The 13,284-nt window shown below is 42.5% G+C and overlaps 1 protein-coding gene and 1 long non-coding RNA gene across 2 annotated transcripts in view; one reads left to right on the top strand and one right to left on the bottom strand.

The window, feature by feature from the left end:
- LOC131881157 (uncharacterized) overlaps positions 1-899 on the top strand; it is a 1,294-nt gene extending 395 nt beyond the window's left edge. Inside the window, exon 3 of the long non-coding RNA XR_009373340.1 lies at positions 770-899. This is a non-coding gene — a long non-coding RNA (uncharacterized LOC131881157). The remainder of the gene's footprint in view (positions 1-769) is intronic.
- An 8,309-nt stretch (positions 900-9,208) lies between these two features.
- On the bottom strand, positions 9,209-12,991 carry LOC131880951 (uncharacterized). Its single transcript, XM_059227683.1, has 5 exons — positions 12,376-12,991; positions 11,982-12,273; positions 11,755-11,916; positions 10,044-10,235; positions 9,209-9,951 (listed from the first exon to the last, which is right to left on the bottom strand). Exons 2-5 carry the CDS (start codon positions 12,181-12,183, stop codon positions 9,743-9,745), a joined length of 765 nt encoding a protein of 254 aa, XP_059083666.1. The 5' UTR covers positions 12,184-12,273; positions 12,376-12,991; the 3' UTR covers positions 9,209-9,742.
- Between the last annotated feature and the right edge of the window lie 293 nt (positions 12,992-13,284).

Here is a 13,284-nt window from a genome sequence, read left to right as displayed (position 1 = left end):
CTCTAGACTAGTCACTCAGTAATCTTTTGCTGCATGTTTATGTAGTACAATAGATTGACATGAAGCTCGACTCAAAAATGCAAAACCGGATCCATCTTTGAAACTAAGGCAATACCAATATTCCCGATGTCAAACATCAGAGCTCTACGAGTCACTTGATCGTAATGAAAAATAAATGCGTTTCAATGGAAGAGGAAATGAATGCGAGCGGAATACAAGAAGGTGGAAGGGTACTTTAAAATTGGAGGGGCTTCATTTCATTTTTATTTATCTCCTGGTTTGGCATTATACAATAGTAGCATGCATCTTTTAGAAACCTTGTTGGAAGCAACCATTCGATAAGCACATGAAAAACCTGAAATGTTAATCGAGTACTCTCGATAGTCTTGCAAATCAGCTTCAAAAAAATAAAAAAAGATTTGAGAAAAGGACTCAAATTTCATTCCAACCATCAGTCGACACCGCTGGCATTAAAAGGTACATGATATGAAAGTGACTGACCGTGTTGACATCCTAAAATTTAAATCAGGGTAGTCCTTGGAAATTTCAATTTATGGACAGAAAGCAATCGGATATTCTTCCCAAGAAAACTTGTAAGTCAAACTTCTCACATCAACCTCTCGTTTTGACTCAAAAAGGCATATTCTTCATAGTTAAAAGGCCAACAAATTCGCAGCCCTCAGATTGCTCACACTCGTGGATCATTTTTTGGCGCATAAAACACGGATACAGGGTAGTTTTAAAGATTTTGAATCTGGCCCTTTTTCAGCTATTTTTTGGTTTTGATCTAGCTGTTTCCACCTCTGACGGCCAAAGAAACTCTCGCCATTCTCTTCTAATATCTGTTTTTAACTTTTGTGACTTGACCAAGGTTTGCAATAAAGATGTATGGCATGTGCAATGAATTGAATATATCTGTTCGATTACGTAGCGAGACAAGAATAGCTATTTCTTTTATGAGGTCAAGGGTCATAAAATCAGATGTCTCAGTGATGAACGTCGTTGCTGACAAATAGCAAATACTCTGGGGTGGTAACGTACGTAAAAGTGTGCCGGGGAGCAAAGGGTTGAGGGGCAACTGTCTTTAGAATTTCGACTCGGGGCTAAATGTCGAGCGAATAGATAAACGACTTTAATAGCCTTAACAAAATTCAAGAATTGGTTGTGAAATTCGAAATCTTGTGATCAAATTTCTGACATTCAATGGCCTCTCTCCCAATGATTCAAAAATCTGGTTTCTTCTCCTGAGAGTTAGCCACAATAACGTTGCGGGAGATCATTAACATGTGTTCATGTGTGAGATCTTTTCCTATAAGTAGAGCTATAAAAAAAGTCCAACTTTTCCAGCTTTTCGCCGTTTTCACACATTTCGTCCATGAAGTAGGGAGGGGAGGTGTCCCAACAAAGCTCAAAGCTGCATGGCGTAGAACTGCAGTTACGGGTCGAACAAAAAGCTTAGCACAAGTAAATTTACCTTTTATCCACGTTTCGCTCTCTTTTTTCTGATATTTGAAGCTTACCCTCCAAGACCACTTGAACCTGATATTGATGGAAAGCTTTACAAAATTAATAACTTCAAGTAATTTGCTAGCAATTTCTTCAGGTTGACCAGATTGGGGGGAAGACCGTTAGATTTTGGAAGTTTTAGGAAAGCATTTTCAATTATTTTTTTATTTTTTGGTTTGTTTTTTTAAGGCTAAATTAGTTCCTTGTTGGGTCCGTTGTGGCTTGCTTAATGTCCAGAGGTTTGAAATTGGCAAAAAACCTTTTTGTACCTAGAACTCTAAATTATACCACTCAGTGCTTGTTTTCCGCATATTTTATCGACTATTTCCTAACTATTTCGCATTTTCCCAACTTTTCTTAGCCCGCTATTTTGCAAAAATTTAGTCGACTATTTTCACAGCTCTACTTATAAGATACCCATTGTTCAGGAACAAACGCAGCAAATCTAAATCGCAATCTAAGGACAAGGATAAGATGCATCGACCTAACGAATGACATTGGAGTAGTTAATTATGAGCACAGTCTTTTCGGATTAACTTTTAAAGACTAGTGTGAAACTTGATTAGAGGCCATATCTTGCAAACATAGAGGCTTTCAAGGCCTTTGACCTTTCTAGAGAGAGCAAACCGAGGCCAAAGTTATTCGAGATCTAATCTAAACAGACATGACGAGGAATTGTCGACTAAAAACTCGTGCTCTCATTTTTTTGTGGAACGATTCATAGCCATTCACAGGGAGATTGCGAGGCAGGTATCTATCTTCATGAATTCTTGACGAGACCACTTCTGGGTAAACGCCATTTGAACAGTTTTTACCCCCACGTATCAAAGTTGAGTCAATATTTCCACAACGTAAGCTAATTCGGGTTCCCTCTTGATCCCTGAGGGAAATCTTGAAAATGGTTCTTCAAGAAATCTTTAGAGCCATCCTTCTTTGCTCGCAATAAGGAAAACTCAAGAAAAGAACGAAACATCTAGAAACCAGACGAACAAAGTCTCATTCTCGTATAATGAAAATTGAAGGCAAGGCCCGAATGTGTTGGATAATTAAATGAAAGCCAGTTAGAAAGGTTTTTTTTGACAGGGCGTCAATTGACCAACAAGGTCGATCTCTTCATGGACGTGTGGAGCACTTAGCACTACATCATCATAGGATGAAAACAGCCTAGCCTGACAAGTGTGATTGTGATGGAAAACAGCTGATCTTTACAATACAGGAAACCCAAGAATGACCCGCCAGATATCTTGGATGTAGAAAAAGATCACATGGTTGGGAAAATAATACCCTGTGGGCCACAAATTCGAATCTTGTACGTTATTAGAGAGCACGGACTTGATTGCTGGAGGTACGGTAATCAAGGGCAACGTTGTAATAACAGGCCTACAAGGAAAGGAAGGCAGGAAGGAAGAGTCTTACCATAATAAATGGAAGCTTTTTCAACCTCGACCGGAAGTCATTGGAGTTTGGGGTGAAGTGATTGCCATGGAACTTAGAGTGGAGTCCCAAGATGCCGGTGGAAAAGATTGATCCCACGTTAATGGCTTGAATAACCAGGCACAAACTACGATCACGTAGCCCCAGTCTCCTTCCAAGTAGTAATGACGATAAAAAATGGCCCCATTTTGGCCCAAAAGGAACTGTTTTTTCCTCGAGCCTTCAAGGCTTGTGAGCCCGGAAATGAATACGAGGGGATTACCGGAGGGTTGTATTTGGGCTGAGGATTGGGCTCGGGCCCACGGGGGCGTAGGAGATGAGGACGACGGCGATGAAGAGGACGACGACGTGGACGACGAGACAGCCATCGCGGTGGGACCTTTTCCAATCAAGCCCACAAGACCTTTTGACAAGACCGGAGATGTAAGACCCCCAGAATCAACCACTACCCGGGGTATTTGTCGCATTTGCCTTCCTGACCTGGCAAATCGGCCAGGTCGATATCGCTTTCACACAAATAGAACACCCCACTGACACCTTGATAGGCATTGGTAGCGTAGTTTTCGCAAGCACTCGTCATTTTGGGACTAGGAATTCTTCGGTCCTGATTGTTGTCAACTGGCCACGTATTTGTTCTTTTGGATACCATCCATGGCCAATCGAACGATCGATGGAAGGCCTCTCGATGGTTTTGTATTATGCGAACGGAATGCCTTTGCATTCGTTTCTTCTCTGAGCTGGGTAAAATCGATCTTTTCTCAGATGAAGGTCCACTCTGGACATGACACTCGCTCGGAGAAATTGAACTAGTCAAATCGTGCGATGAGGTGTTTTCGCATAACTCTCATTAGCACATGTTTCCCCTTCGGCTCCTGGAGAGTCATTCGCTCTTGAAGCTGAGGAGGAGGAGGAGGAGGGAGGGAAAATGGGGGGGGGGGGAGAGAGGAGGAAGTGTGGAACTCGCGGCCCACCTTTTCAAAGTGAGCTTCTTAGGGTGGTGTTGGTGGAGCAAAGTGTTACCTGAACTTGTGCGTGTGGATGTGGATCTCTTTCTTTTCTTTCTGTTTTGCATCCACATCCAATGACTTCACTCCCAGTGGTCTCAGTCAAGTAACAAGTCACTTGGAAAGTTTTGGCCTTTTTGCAGATTTTCATCCACTTAACCTCATTTTATGTGCGCCACTCTACCGTAGGTAGGAAGTTGTCTCGACGTGGATGGAGATCATCAGACAGACGGCTCGGAGAGCCTCAGCGAATGAGAGAGCTGAGGCGAAAGGCCGAACGAAGTCGTGCACTCCGCAGCGTTGCTTCCTCCCACTCAGATGGTTTCCACCGGTAGACAATCATCATGGTGTACCCTAGTCAGACTGCGAGCCTCTACTATAGCACGTAGCACAGGCTGGTAGTCTTTTTGCTCCTAATTTTGGCGCACGTCAAGGGTTAGCACTACAGAATGTTGAATCAACTGGTGTTTTCTATTCATTGTGTTAAAAAGACAACACTAAAATGAGCAAAGCTTTAAAATGCAGTTCTCTTCAATATTTCGAAAGTGAAAGCGGTGACGGGACAAAAGACGCTTCAGTCTCTTCAACAAATCTGCCAAAATATGAATAAATATCATAATATAAAATCGTCATCTTAATCATGATCAATCAGGGATTAGTACATTTTAACCATTTTTCAATCGTAAAAATATTGTCAACCTGCAAATCGTAGAATACGATGTATGTTAAGCAGCCCAAAGGATATTCAATTTCTGTTAGCATTTTTTCTGCCACCTCTATTTACGTTACCCGTATTTATTTGCAAGAATAGTGCAACGCTACAATCAGTTCTTAAATTTAGATATAGCCGTCGTTTGAGGTTGATGAACATAAATGGTGTACATTTAGTCGAATAACGAGTTAACAAGCACACTGGTTGTGTGGATATCTGAAACCACTCAAAACCATCCACCTACCAACCAGCCATATCAATACAATACAATACATGTATCATACAAAAGGGCGTTTTGACACAATCAAAGTCAAGGATTGTGATACTCGTAGTGCATTTTAGGATGCTTGAGAACGAGAAGTGGAGTATTATTGCCTTTTTTACTATAAAAACACAACGGACAAACACTTTCTAAATAGATAGCTTGGTTTTGGGGGAAAAGCATTTCCGGAAATGCAAGATGATACTTAGCATAAGGTTACTCCGGGGGTCATTAAATGATTAACGAGGGAAAGTTGCCTTGGATCCTTTTTGAACGTGTACCTGACCTTACTGTGTAATATTTGTATCGTGTTCACCAATAGCACCAATTATCACGGATTGTGTGCTTGAATTCACGATGGGAGTCACGAATGCCCGTCATGAATCAAGCACCAATATTTTTTTCAGAGCTTTAAAGAAACCAAAAGTATTCACGGTCATCTCCAGACCCGTAGCTACTTTGAAGTTGTATCTACGTATGAATGACATCCATCATCACCTTGAACTCAGTTGCAATACATATTGTTGGCAGAGGTCTCAAGGTTAAGGCAAAGGGGGTTTGTGTGTTTAAGATTAGAAATGCAGCAGAAATAAATCTTTATTACACACTAAATCTTTCTCGCTTGAAATGCTCCATCACGAAGGTAAAAAGAATGACAATTTTGACCAATCAATGGGAAAAAATAATGCCTCCATTTTCCAACTTCGGCCATCAGATGGCCATCAAACTTTTGTCCTGCTTGGTATGTTTTGCAACCCAAAGTCCCATTTTCTCTTTTGCAAATGTGTAATTTGGACATACAAACACTCTGGTGTAAACACTGTATTTTTCCAATTGACAGTGTTTGATGTTTTTGTATCAGATATGTTCTGGCTTTTATTTAGTTTTTTGAGAAATTCAAATCTGAACGAAAGTTTCGCCGTGTTTGACACAAACCTTGGTTTTCTCGTCATTCTGGTACGGAAAAGGTAACTCTAACTCTTTACAATTATCTCATGATGGAGTTCGATAGGTTTGATCGAATTTGATCTCCTTTGGACTCGAAGTTATGACATATCTTAAGATAATCTATCCCACGCTGGTCCATCTTATTCTGTCATCGGGATTAGCTAGCTCCCTTACTCACTGATTTGAGGATTTTCCTCCTTTCACATTTTTTTGGAACGACTCTCTTATCTTTAGGGAACACGTGCTTCAATCTCAGCGCGAGACTTGATCGGAGATTGCACAACAAATAGCCAGGAAAAACCAATGTCTTTCTGGGTTCATTTTTTCTTTAACCCCTTCCAAGTGACCATCGTCATCGAAGTATTCCAGTACGGTATTCTAACTAGCAACTTGCTAGTTAAATGATTGTTATTGGCCATCATGTTCATGCTTCCCTTTCCCAGTTTTCATTTTTCCAAGTTGTGACTTCATATATCAATTTCATTATTCAAATACCTTGAGAAATAGATTTCCCTCCTTAATGGCAAAGAACAAGGTGTCTCCTCCTTTTGATTCGTCGCCCCCAGTTTTAGGTTGGAACCAGTTCATGAGAGTTCTTTAGCTTTAGCAACTACAGTTTAAACAAAAACCAGAATACAACTTGACACAATCGACTCGAGTCACTAGACGATGTCAAAGCTTGGCCTTCTATTGAACTTGATGTTGCAACACCTTGGAGAGGAATGAAATATAAATTTGATATTGCAACTGACAAACGCCAGACCGGGTTGTAAGATCTTCTCGGAATTTAATTTAGAATACTGTAGTCTCTTGTTCACTATTGCTCCTGTCTTGCTCACAAAGAAGTCCTGGTCTTTGGGCGAACAATATCTGTGCAAATTAAAGGGGCTACGGTTGATGTGTCAGCCGTTGACACAAGAAGTTATCACTTTGTGTTAAAGTATGAAGTGTTACATTGACACAAACTTACGTAGTATGTCTCCAAAGTTTGGTTTCTTTTTCGACAATTAAAACATGTTGAATAGACTTAACGAATTAGATTGATTTTCAACTTAAGTGCTCACGGTTTTTGCGGCTACTTATGAAATTCTTCAGCCACGTCAGGAAGGGCGTAGAGCTCCTTGAAGTTTTTCTTTAGAACTACTTAGAACCGACTGACCGTCGTCACCCACCCAAGCAGCCACCAATGGTGTTTTGTAGCTCTTTTTTCAATGTACGAGGTAAAGAATGATGAATGATGATCCATCAGTCAAGGGTGGGCGTTGGGTCGAATCGAGTGCTGATAAGATGGTCCAGCATCCCACTATCAGACAAGCAAGCCTTGAAGTGGCTGGTAATTCAGAACCCTTTTGGTGAGCTCATTCATGTCCAAAGAATCCCAAACACTTCGATGATGTTCAGCACGAATGCCCTCCCGTTTTATTCAAAGTGCTTCGTCTGTTTCGTTGATCCGTGATCGGTGATCCTTGGAATCCTCGCTCCTCACGCCCAGACGGGATATAAAGGAAATCATCTTGGAAATCTCAAGCATCGACCGACCACCGACCATCTTCTTTTTTGGCCTGGGTGGTTGTAGGTGGGCCTAGTCCCCGGGATTCTCCTACTTCGCACATATGAGAAAGTACTCAGATGTGTTTGATGTTTATGTCTGATCCTTGCTTGATGAATGGTCCTGTGGAGATGCACTTATCCACTTTTCACGCGTCATCCCCGTACATGATGTACGTAGATACACAAACAAATACACACTGCAGATACTCAACATGTACTTGTTCTCACTCGGGTCGGGCGTCTTTTTCACTTGAGTACTAGATGTCCAACTGTTCACTTTTAGCGTGCATGATGATTTGCGGGGGAAAACAACCAGAAAAAGAGAAAGACTACCGATAATGGGCCCCAACTACCACCTATCGCCTTTGTCAATTTTCTCTTGGGCGAATCCAGTTGATAATTAGTTGGCAGACCAACATTAGTCAAGTGACAAATTCTACCCAAAAATGGCTCCCACTAAAGTTACTTGCAATGACATAAATGGCAGGATTCTCGGTGAAGGATTGATCAAATGCATGAACTTGGACAGCCAAAACAAAGGCCGTGCATTCTGCGTTTAAAATGCGCCTTTTTCAACATTCAGCCTTTCTTTTTTGTGCCGAGTCAGGAGACTAGTGACATGCTTTCGTGAAGAGCTTAGGCCAGGTCTCATTTCAAGCCCATCAGCACAATTTGCTGTAAAATTCACGATAACTACTGATCCTGTATTTATTGCGTCTTTACTCAACCTATTGCTCATCCCTTCCGCTACATTCCCAGTGGTGGTATGTATAAAAAACCATACTTTTAAATTGTCTGTTTTAATCTCTATTCCATACAGTAGTGGAAACAAGTTACTTTTGAATCCCAAAAACTGCTCAACATTGCCTTTTTATTGTACGCAAAGAGAGTTTTTCATAAGGTACGAGGGACACAAGTAAAGTACATGAATGTTTGGGTGGAAACGTCTATATTATCGTCATATCGAACGTTGGTAAGGCTATGCATGTCTCCCCATTGGCACCCACTTGGGGTAAGCTCGACACGGAGGCCTACTTGAAAGTCGCGAGGATCGAGGGTAAATCTCATAAGTGAATTCGGTTTGGCAGCAAGTCTATCAAAACCGAGCAGTGGTGTCAGAAAGGATGCGAGGACCACTAGATATCATTTGAGTCCTGCTCAATATGACTATTTTGTTCTCTGGAAAACCATATTTCGGGCAATATTGAGAGGAAGCCCTGCCACGCTTCTCACCGACATGCTTATGACATAAAGTGCTTCGTTACTAACTTATTATTTTTTTTTCCCCATTTTTGTGGGAAAATTGACGCTTTTTTTAGTGATCATTACAAAACGAATGATGTGACTGGTCACAGTCTGCTCTATTCTTTACAATCACTTTCGGATTCAAAACTTTCAGGCACACTGATGACAGGTGAGGCATAATTTCATTTGGCACCATGCATTTTTTGCTCCTTCATCTATACAAATTAAGATCTTCATTTAAGATCGATTTGATTGCCAATTTTGTTTAAAGTGTTTGAATTTGCAGCCAACAGACCTTCCGACCTGAGATTTTTTCAGTTTCAAAAATGTGCTCGATTAAAAGGAATTGTTAAAATCTACATCCGGTATGAACAAGGGAACGCTAGGTTCATATCAATCACTCTAACCCATTTCTTTCCTGAAACTACATAATATTCTAGCAAGTGCTTTCAAATCATCACCAATTTCTCTTTTGATGCTGTGAAGAAAAGGAATCCCACTGAAAGACTATTATCAATGGATAATAGCGGCGCAGACAGATGGGGATGGATTAGCCTATACCTTTTATTTGAGAATGGACTTGACTCAAATACATAACGAAAATAAACTTGGACACATTCATCGCTATCGCAAATAAAGAGAACATCCATTCACATCATATTACGAGCGCGATCAATTGATTCACAAAAAGTTTTCCGCACTTATCGAGTGTAAAAAAACCGAACCAAATCTAATCATATTGAGCCTCGGTTTTCAAACTATTTTTGCTTGCGAACCAAATCTAAAAGCCTGGAAGAATCGCGGCCCATCGTGCCAACCCAGATGGTCAACATGCCTGTAATTCGTATTGTTACTCATAACTCTCATTCAGTAGAATCAATGATCGCTCGCGACCCAGAATTTGAAAACCGAGACTTGAGAACAAGTTTAAAGAAAGTCAAACTTGCAAGCATTAAGATTCACAATATTAGTTTTAACTTCTAAGGGGATTGATCGGACTTGTCCATTTGACTAGTAAGTTTGACGGCGGTGGCTAATATTGTGCAGTCAAAATGCATCTGCCACTTGGACGACATCAAATCAAGAGCAGCCTGGTCGGCAATAGTCCCAAGCATCCGGTTGTTGAATAAATGTTCCATCAGGTTGAAGTTTAATAGGGCACCAAGTTTTCCCGGGGAGCAGGCTCTTCAAACATTTCGTTTGATTCTGGCCCTGGTAGTTGAAAGGGAAAACACAAGAAACGCCATTTTCCGTTGAACAGGGGACGATATGCGATGGCGATCGAGTGGCTAAAATTGACGAGAGTCAGATAATGAGTTCTAAACTAAGCGTAAAATTCAGTGCAAAAAAAAAAAAAAATAAAATAAAATCAACCACTCACTAGTCCTTGGAGAGAGTTCTTTTCCAAATAAATTTCCAAAAAATGAGTCTGTTTTGGTTCGGAAATCGCCGTGGGGCGTCGTCGCTACGGGAAGAGATGGACTTGAGGAGACACTAGTTGTTGAAGCTATTTTCAGGCCTGTATCAATCAATGATGGAGACGTTGAGCCCGGCTTTGAGGAGTGGATTTTTTCTGAAAGATAGCCAAGACATGTTTGGTGCACTAGACTAGAAAACGTTTGACCAAAGAACAGGGAAGACCTTATTTTTAACCCAATCAATGAGAAAATGTGATGAAAATTTAATTTAAATAACTTTAAAAGCTGAATCTATTTTCCACTTAGTTTCTTCAGCCAAGGGCCATATCCATAACTGTAAGAGCAAAAGTTCACATTCGACCATGGATTGTTTTAATAAAAAACCCTCTTTAGTCACGTTTATTGATATTAGTGCAGTTGACTAAATGTAACTCTTTGTATAACCATTTTGTTCCATTAGTTCTCATTTTCGGTTTCTTGATTACCTTTTACTTGGTGCCCAATGTTACTCATTCATTCCGCATGAGAAAACAATGAATGAATACTGACTAGCCAACTTAACTTTTGGCGCAAAAATTGAGCAAAAGCTCACATACCAATCAAAAAAAAGGGGACAAAATAGGATGCGACAAACGTTTGTTTCCCCCTGTAAGTTCATAATGGGCATTGGACACAGTTTGCAATGTCTAGGTTAAAGTTCCGCCCTTGTCTGAAGCGGTTCATTTATGAATGACAACGGAACGGTTACATTGGCTTTTTTCCCCAGACTCCCAACGGAACGAGTCGTACACTTTTTTTGCATCGTCTCTTCAAACCGAGACAACTTTTGGAAATCATTAACTTCAATGATGGTAAATGTTCCTTCAATTATGCTAATGGAAACTAGAACAGTGGATAAGCTAATCTAACTCGATTTTGCTCAACGAGCCCAAATCACCTACTACTAATAAATGACTAAAATTGGTAGAGGAAGCTAAAGGTTAGGTTTTCGAGTGTAATGCAACCCCAATAAGTTGAACGGCATAAGAGGAGGCAATAGTGCAGTTTTTCAATTAACATTCATGCGTTTCAGCCAGGCTCTTACGACTTCTAGTAACACTGATTCACACCATTTAGTGAAGTCGTCACAAGAGAACACTTTGGAATGTAGCTTTCGTAGAAAGATAATTGGGACTGATTTTTTTTTTCTAGCGGTTTGGAGATCTGCAAACATTTAAGAAAAACTCGTCTAAATTCAATGAGTAATATTGGAAGCTTGTTGATCTGACGCTGCTGCTTAAGTAATACACGCTTCAAAAAGTTATCCATTGAAGTTTGATTCCTTGGCAGCGAATGTTTCCCCCCCTGTAAGTTCATAGTGGGCACTTGGCACAGTTTGCAATGTCCGGGTTAAAGTTCGGCCAGGGGTAAACGGATCAGGGAACAAGAGTTGCTTCGATCAAGATTCTTGGTGAATCAGGATTGACCTGAGCAAGCAGGCCCGGAGAAAGACGTTGGGCCTACAAGTGACGGGACTGACGGGCAATAGTATAAAAATATGGCTGGTTTGAGAGGGATATCGTTCAGCCGGAGAACCGAGAGCAGAGCATTACAACAGGAGAGCAGATATGCCTGAACGGTGACCATGGTATTTCCGCGAGATCTTGTTCATCGAACTAATAAGTTTATACTTACTTGGCTTCCACATTTTCGGTGCCTTTGATGATTCTTTGAGGGTCAAACGCAGTCTCATTTGTTTGAATTGGCGAGAAATTTCCTCTTGATTGAGAATGTGCTTGACGTGGAGCTCTTGTAAATTTGGGTAAGTGACTGGACCTGCTTCTCCAGGCCCGTCATCTGTAACAGGTGGCGTTACTATGAACCCAAGCCGAACCAGCAATGATGAGGCTTTACAGACTTACCCGCTTCTGCAAATGGCAACCCCAGATGAAAGAACCCCATATGAGAAGCAATATAACGAGAACCAGGGCGATATTTTTGGACGGGGTCCGCAAGGCGTAGCGCCCTGGATGCAGCGGTCTGGGATAAAAGCGTTGGAGAATTCCGCGAGTTCGGACCAATTTGAATACCTAGGTCCACGGCAGAGCTTGTCAAAGGGTCCATGGGGCTCGTCTCAATTCGGGCGTTAGTCCGGCCGCGCGGGTATCGGCCGGCGTGGCGTTCAACACCAGGCAGCTACAAAGTAATCCGACCCTTGATTAGGGAAAGAGTCATCAAGCTAGAAATTGGATTTGCGCTCGACGGTCCCGTACAGCCTCTGAATTTGGTCGGTTTAAGCACGTGACGACGACTTACCGACGACTCGGCCCGGCCCGTTGGTGGGGCAGACAGCCGAATGCCGTGCCGGAGTATTGTATTGCGAAGAGGCGGGTGAGGTCTGACTGGACGCAAAAGTATCAACGGCCACCGTGACGGATGAAGCAGCCCGCCCATTATTCCAGGCTGAGTGAGGGGACTGGACCGTGGACATTGGCGGCGACAACGCGACAACTGCGAGTAATTCCCGCGTTTCTTCGTAATCTGGACAAGACAACGACAACGACGACGGCACATTGATCGGGCAGGCGAGTGGGCAGGGGTGGTACTAGAGCACGTGGAGGCGGAGGCTAAGGCGGGACGTGAGTCTGATCGGCTCCAGGTTGGTGCGGGGGATGGTGGCCCCCAGTCGGGCTGTCACGTCCAGTGTCTGGGGTACCCACGCCTCGGGCCGAGCAAGCGGGATCATCATCCATAGACGAGGCCAAGGGGTCCTGGTGAGCGGGCTGGTGAGCGGCCTGGGGCCAGGTCATGGCCCCAGCCAGGGTGGGCGAGTCCACCGCCGGCATGTTGAGCTCGTGATGGTTGAGCTCGTGAACCCAGTTAGAGATCAGAAGAGACTGACAAGGAAGAGGCACCCAGGTGAAGCGGGAGGCGGGAGCGGGAGCGGAGGCGGGAGGCGGGAGGCGGGAGGCCAATCAGACATCCATCCCAAGATGACGTCCAGGGGATGGCTTGGGATGGCTTGGGTAGATAGCCGCTGGCGAGACAGCGGAGACACGCCACTTGCTTGACTCATGAGGACGGACACAGGACGCAGAGGATATCTCTCTCTTAGGGTAAAGTCTGCTTGGTTAGTAAAACAACCATAAAATAATTTGTTTTGAACAAAAACAGCTTGAACCATAATGCATTTTAAATGATTTTGATAGATAGATTTGGCCAAGT

The sequence above is a fragment of the Tigriopus californicus genome, chromosome 5, assembly GCF_007210705.1.
Source record: "Tigriopus californicus strain San Diego chromosome 5, Tcal_SD_v2.1, whole genome shotgun sequence".
Lineage (NCBI taxonomy): Eukaryota > Metazoa > Arthropoda > Copepoda > Harpacticoida > Harpacticidae > Tigriopus > Tigriopus californicus.
The sequence above is the reverse complement of the archived record's forward strand: the minus strand, read 5'-3'. Positions and strand labels throughout refer to the sequence as shown.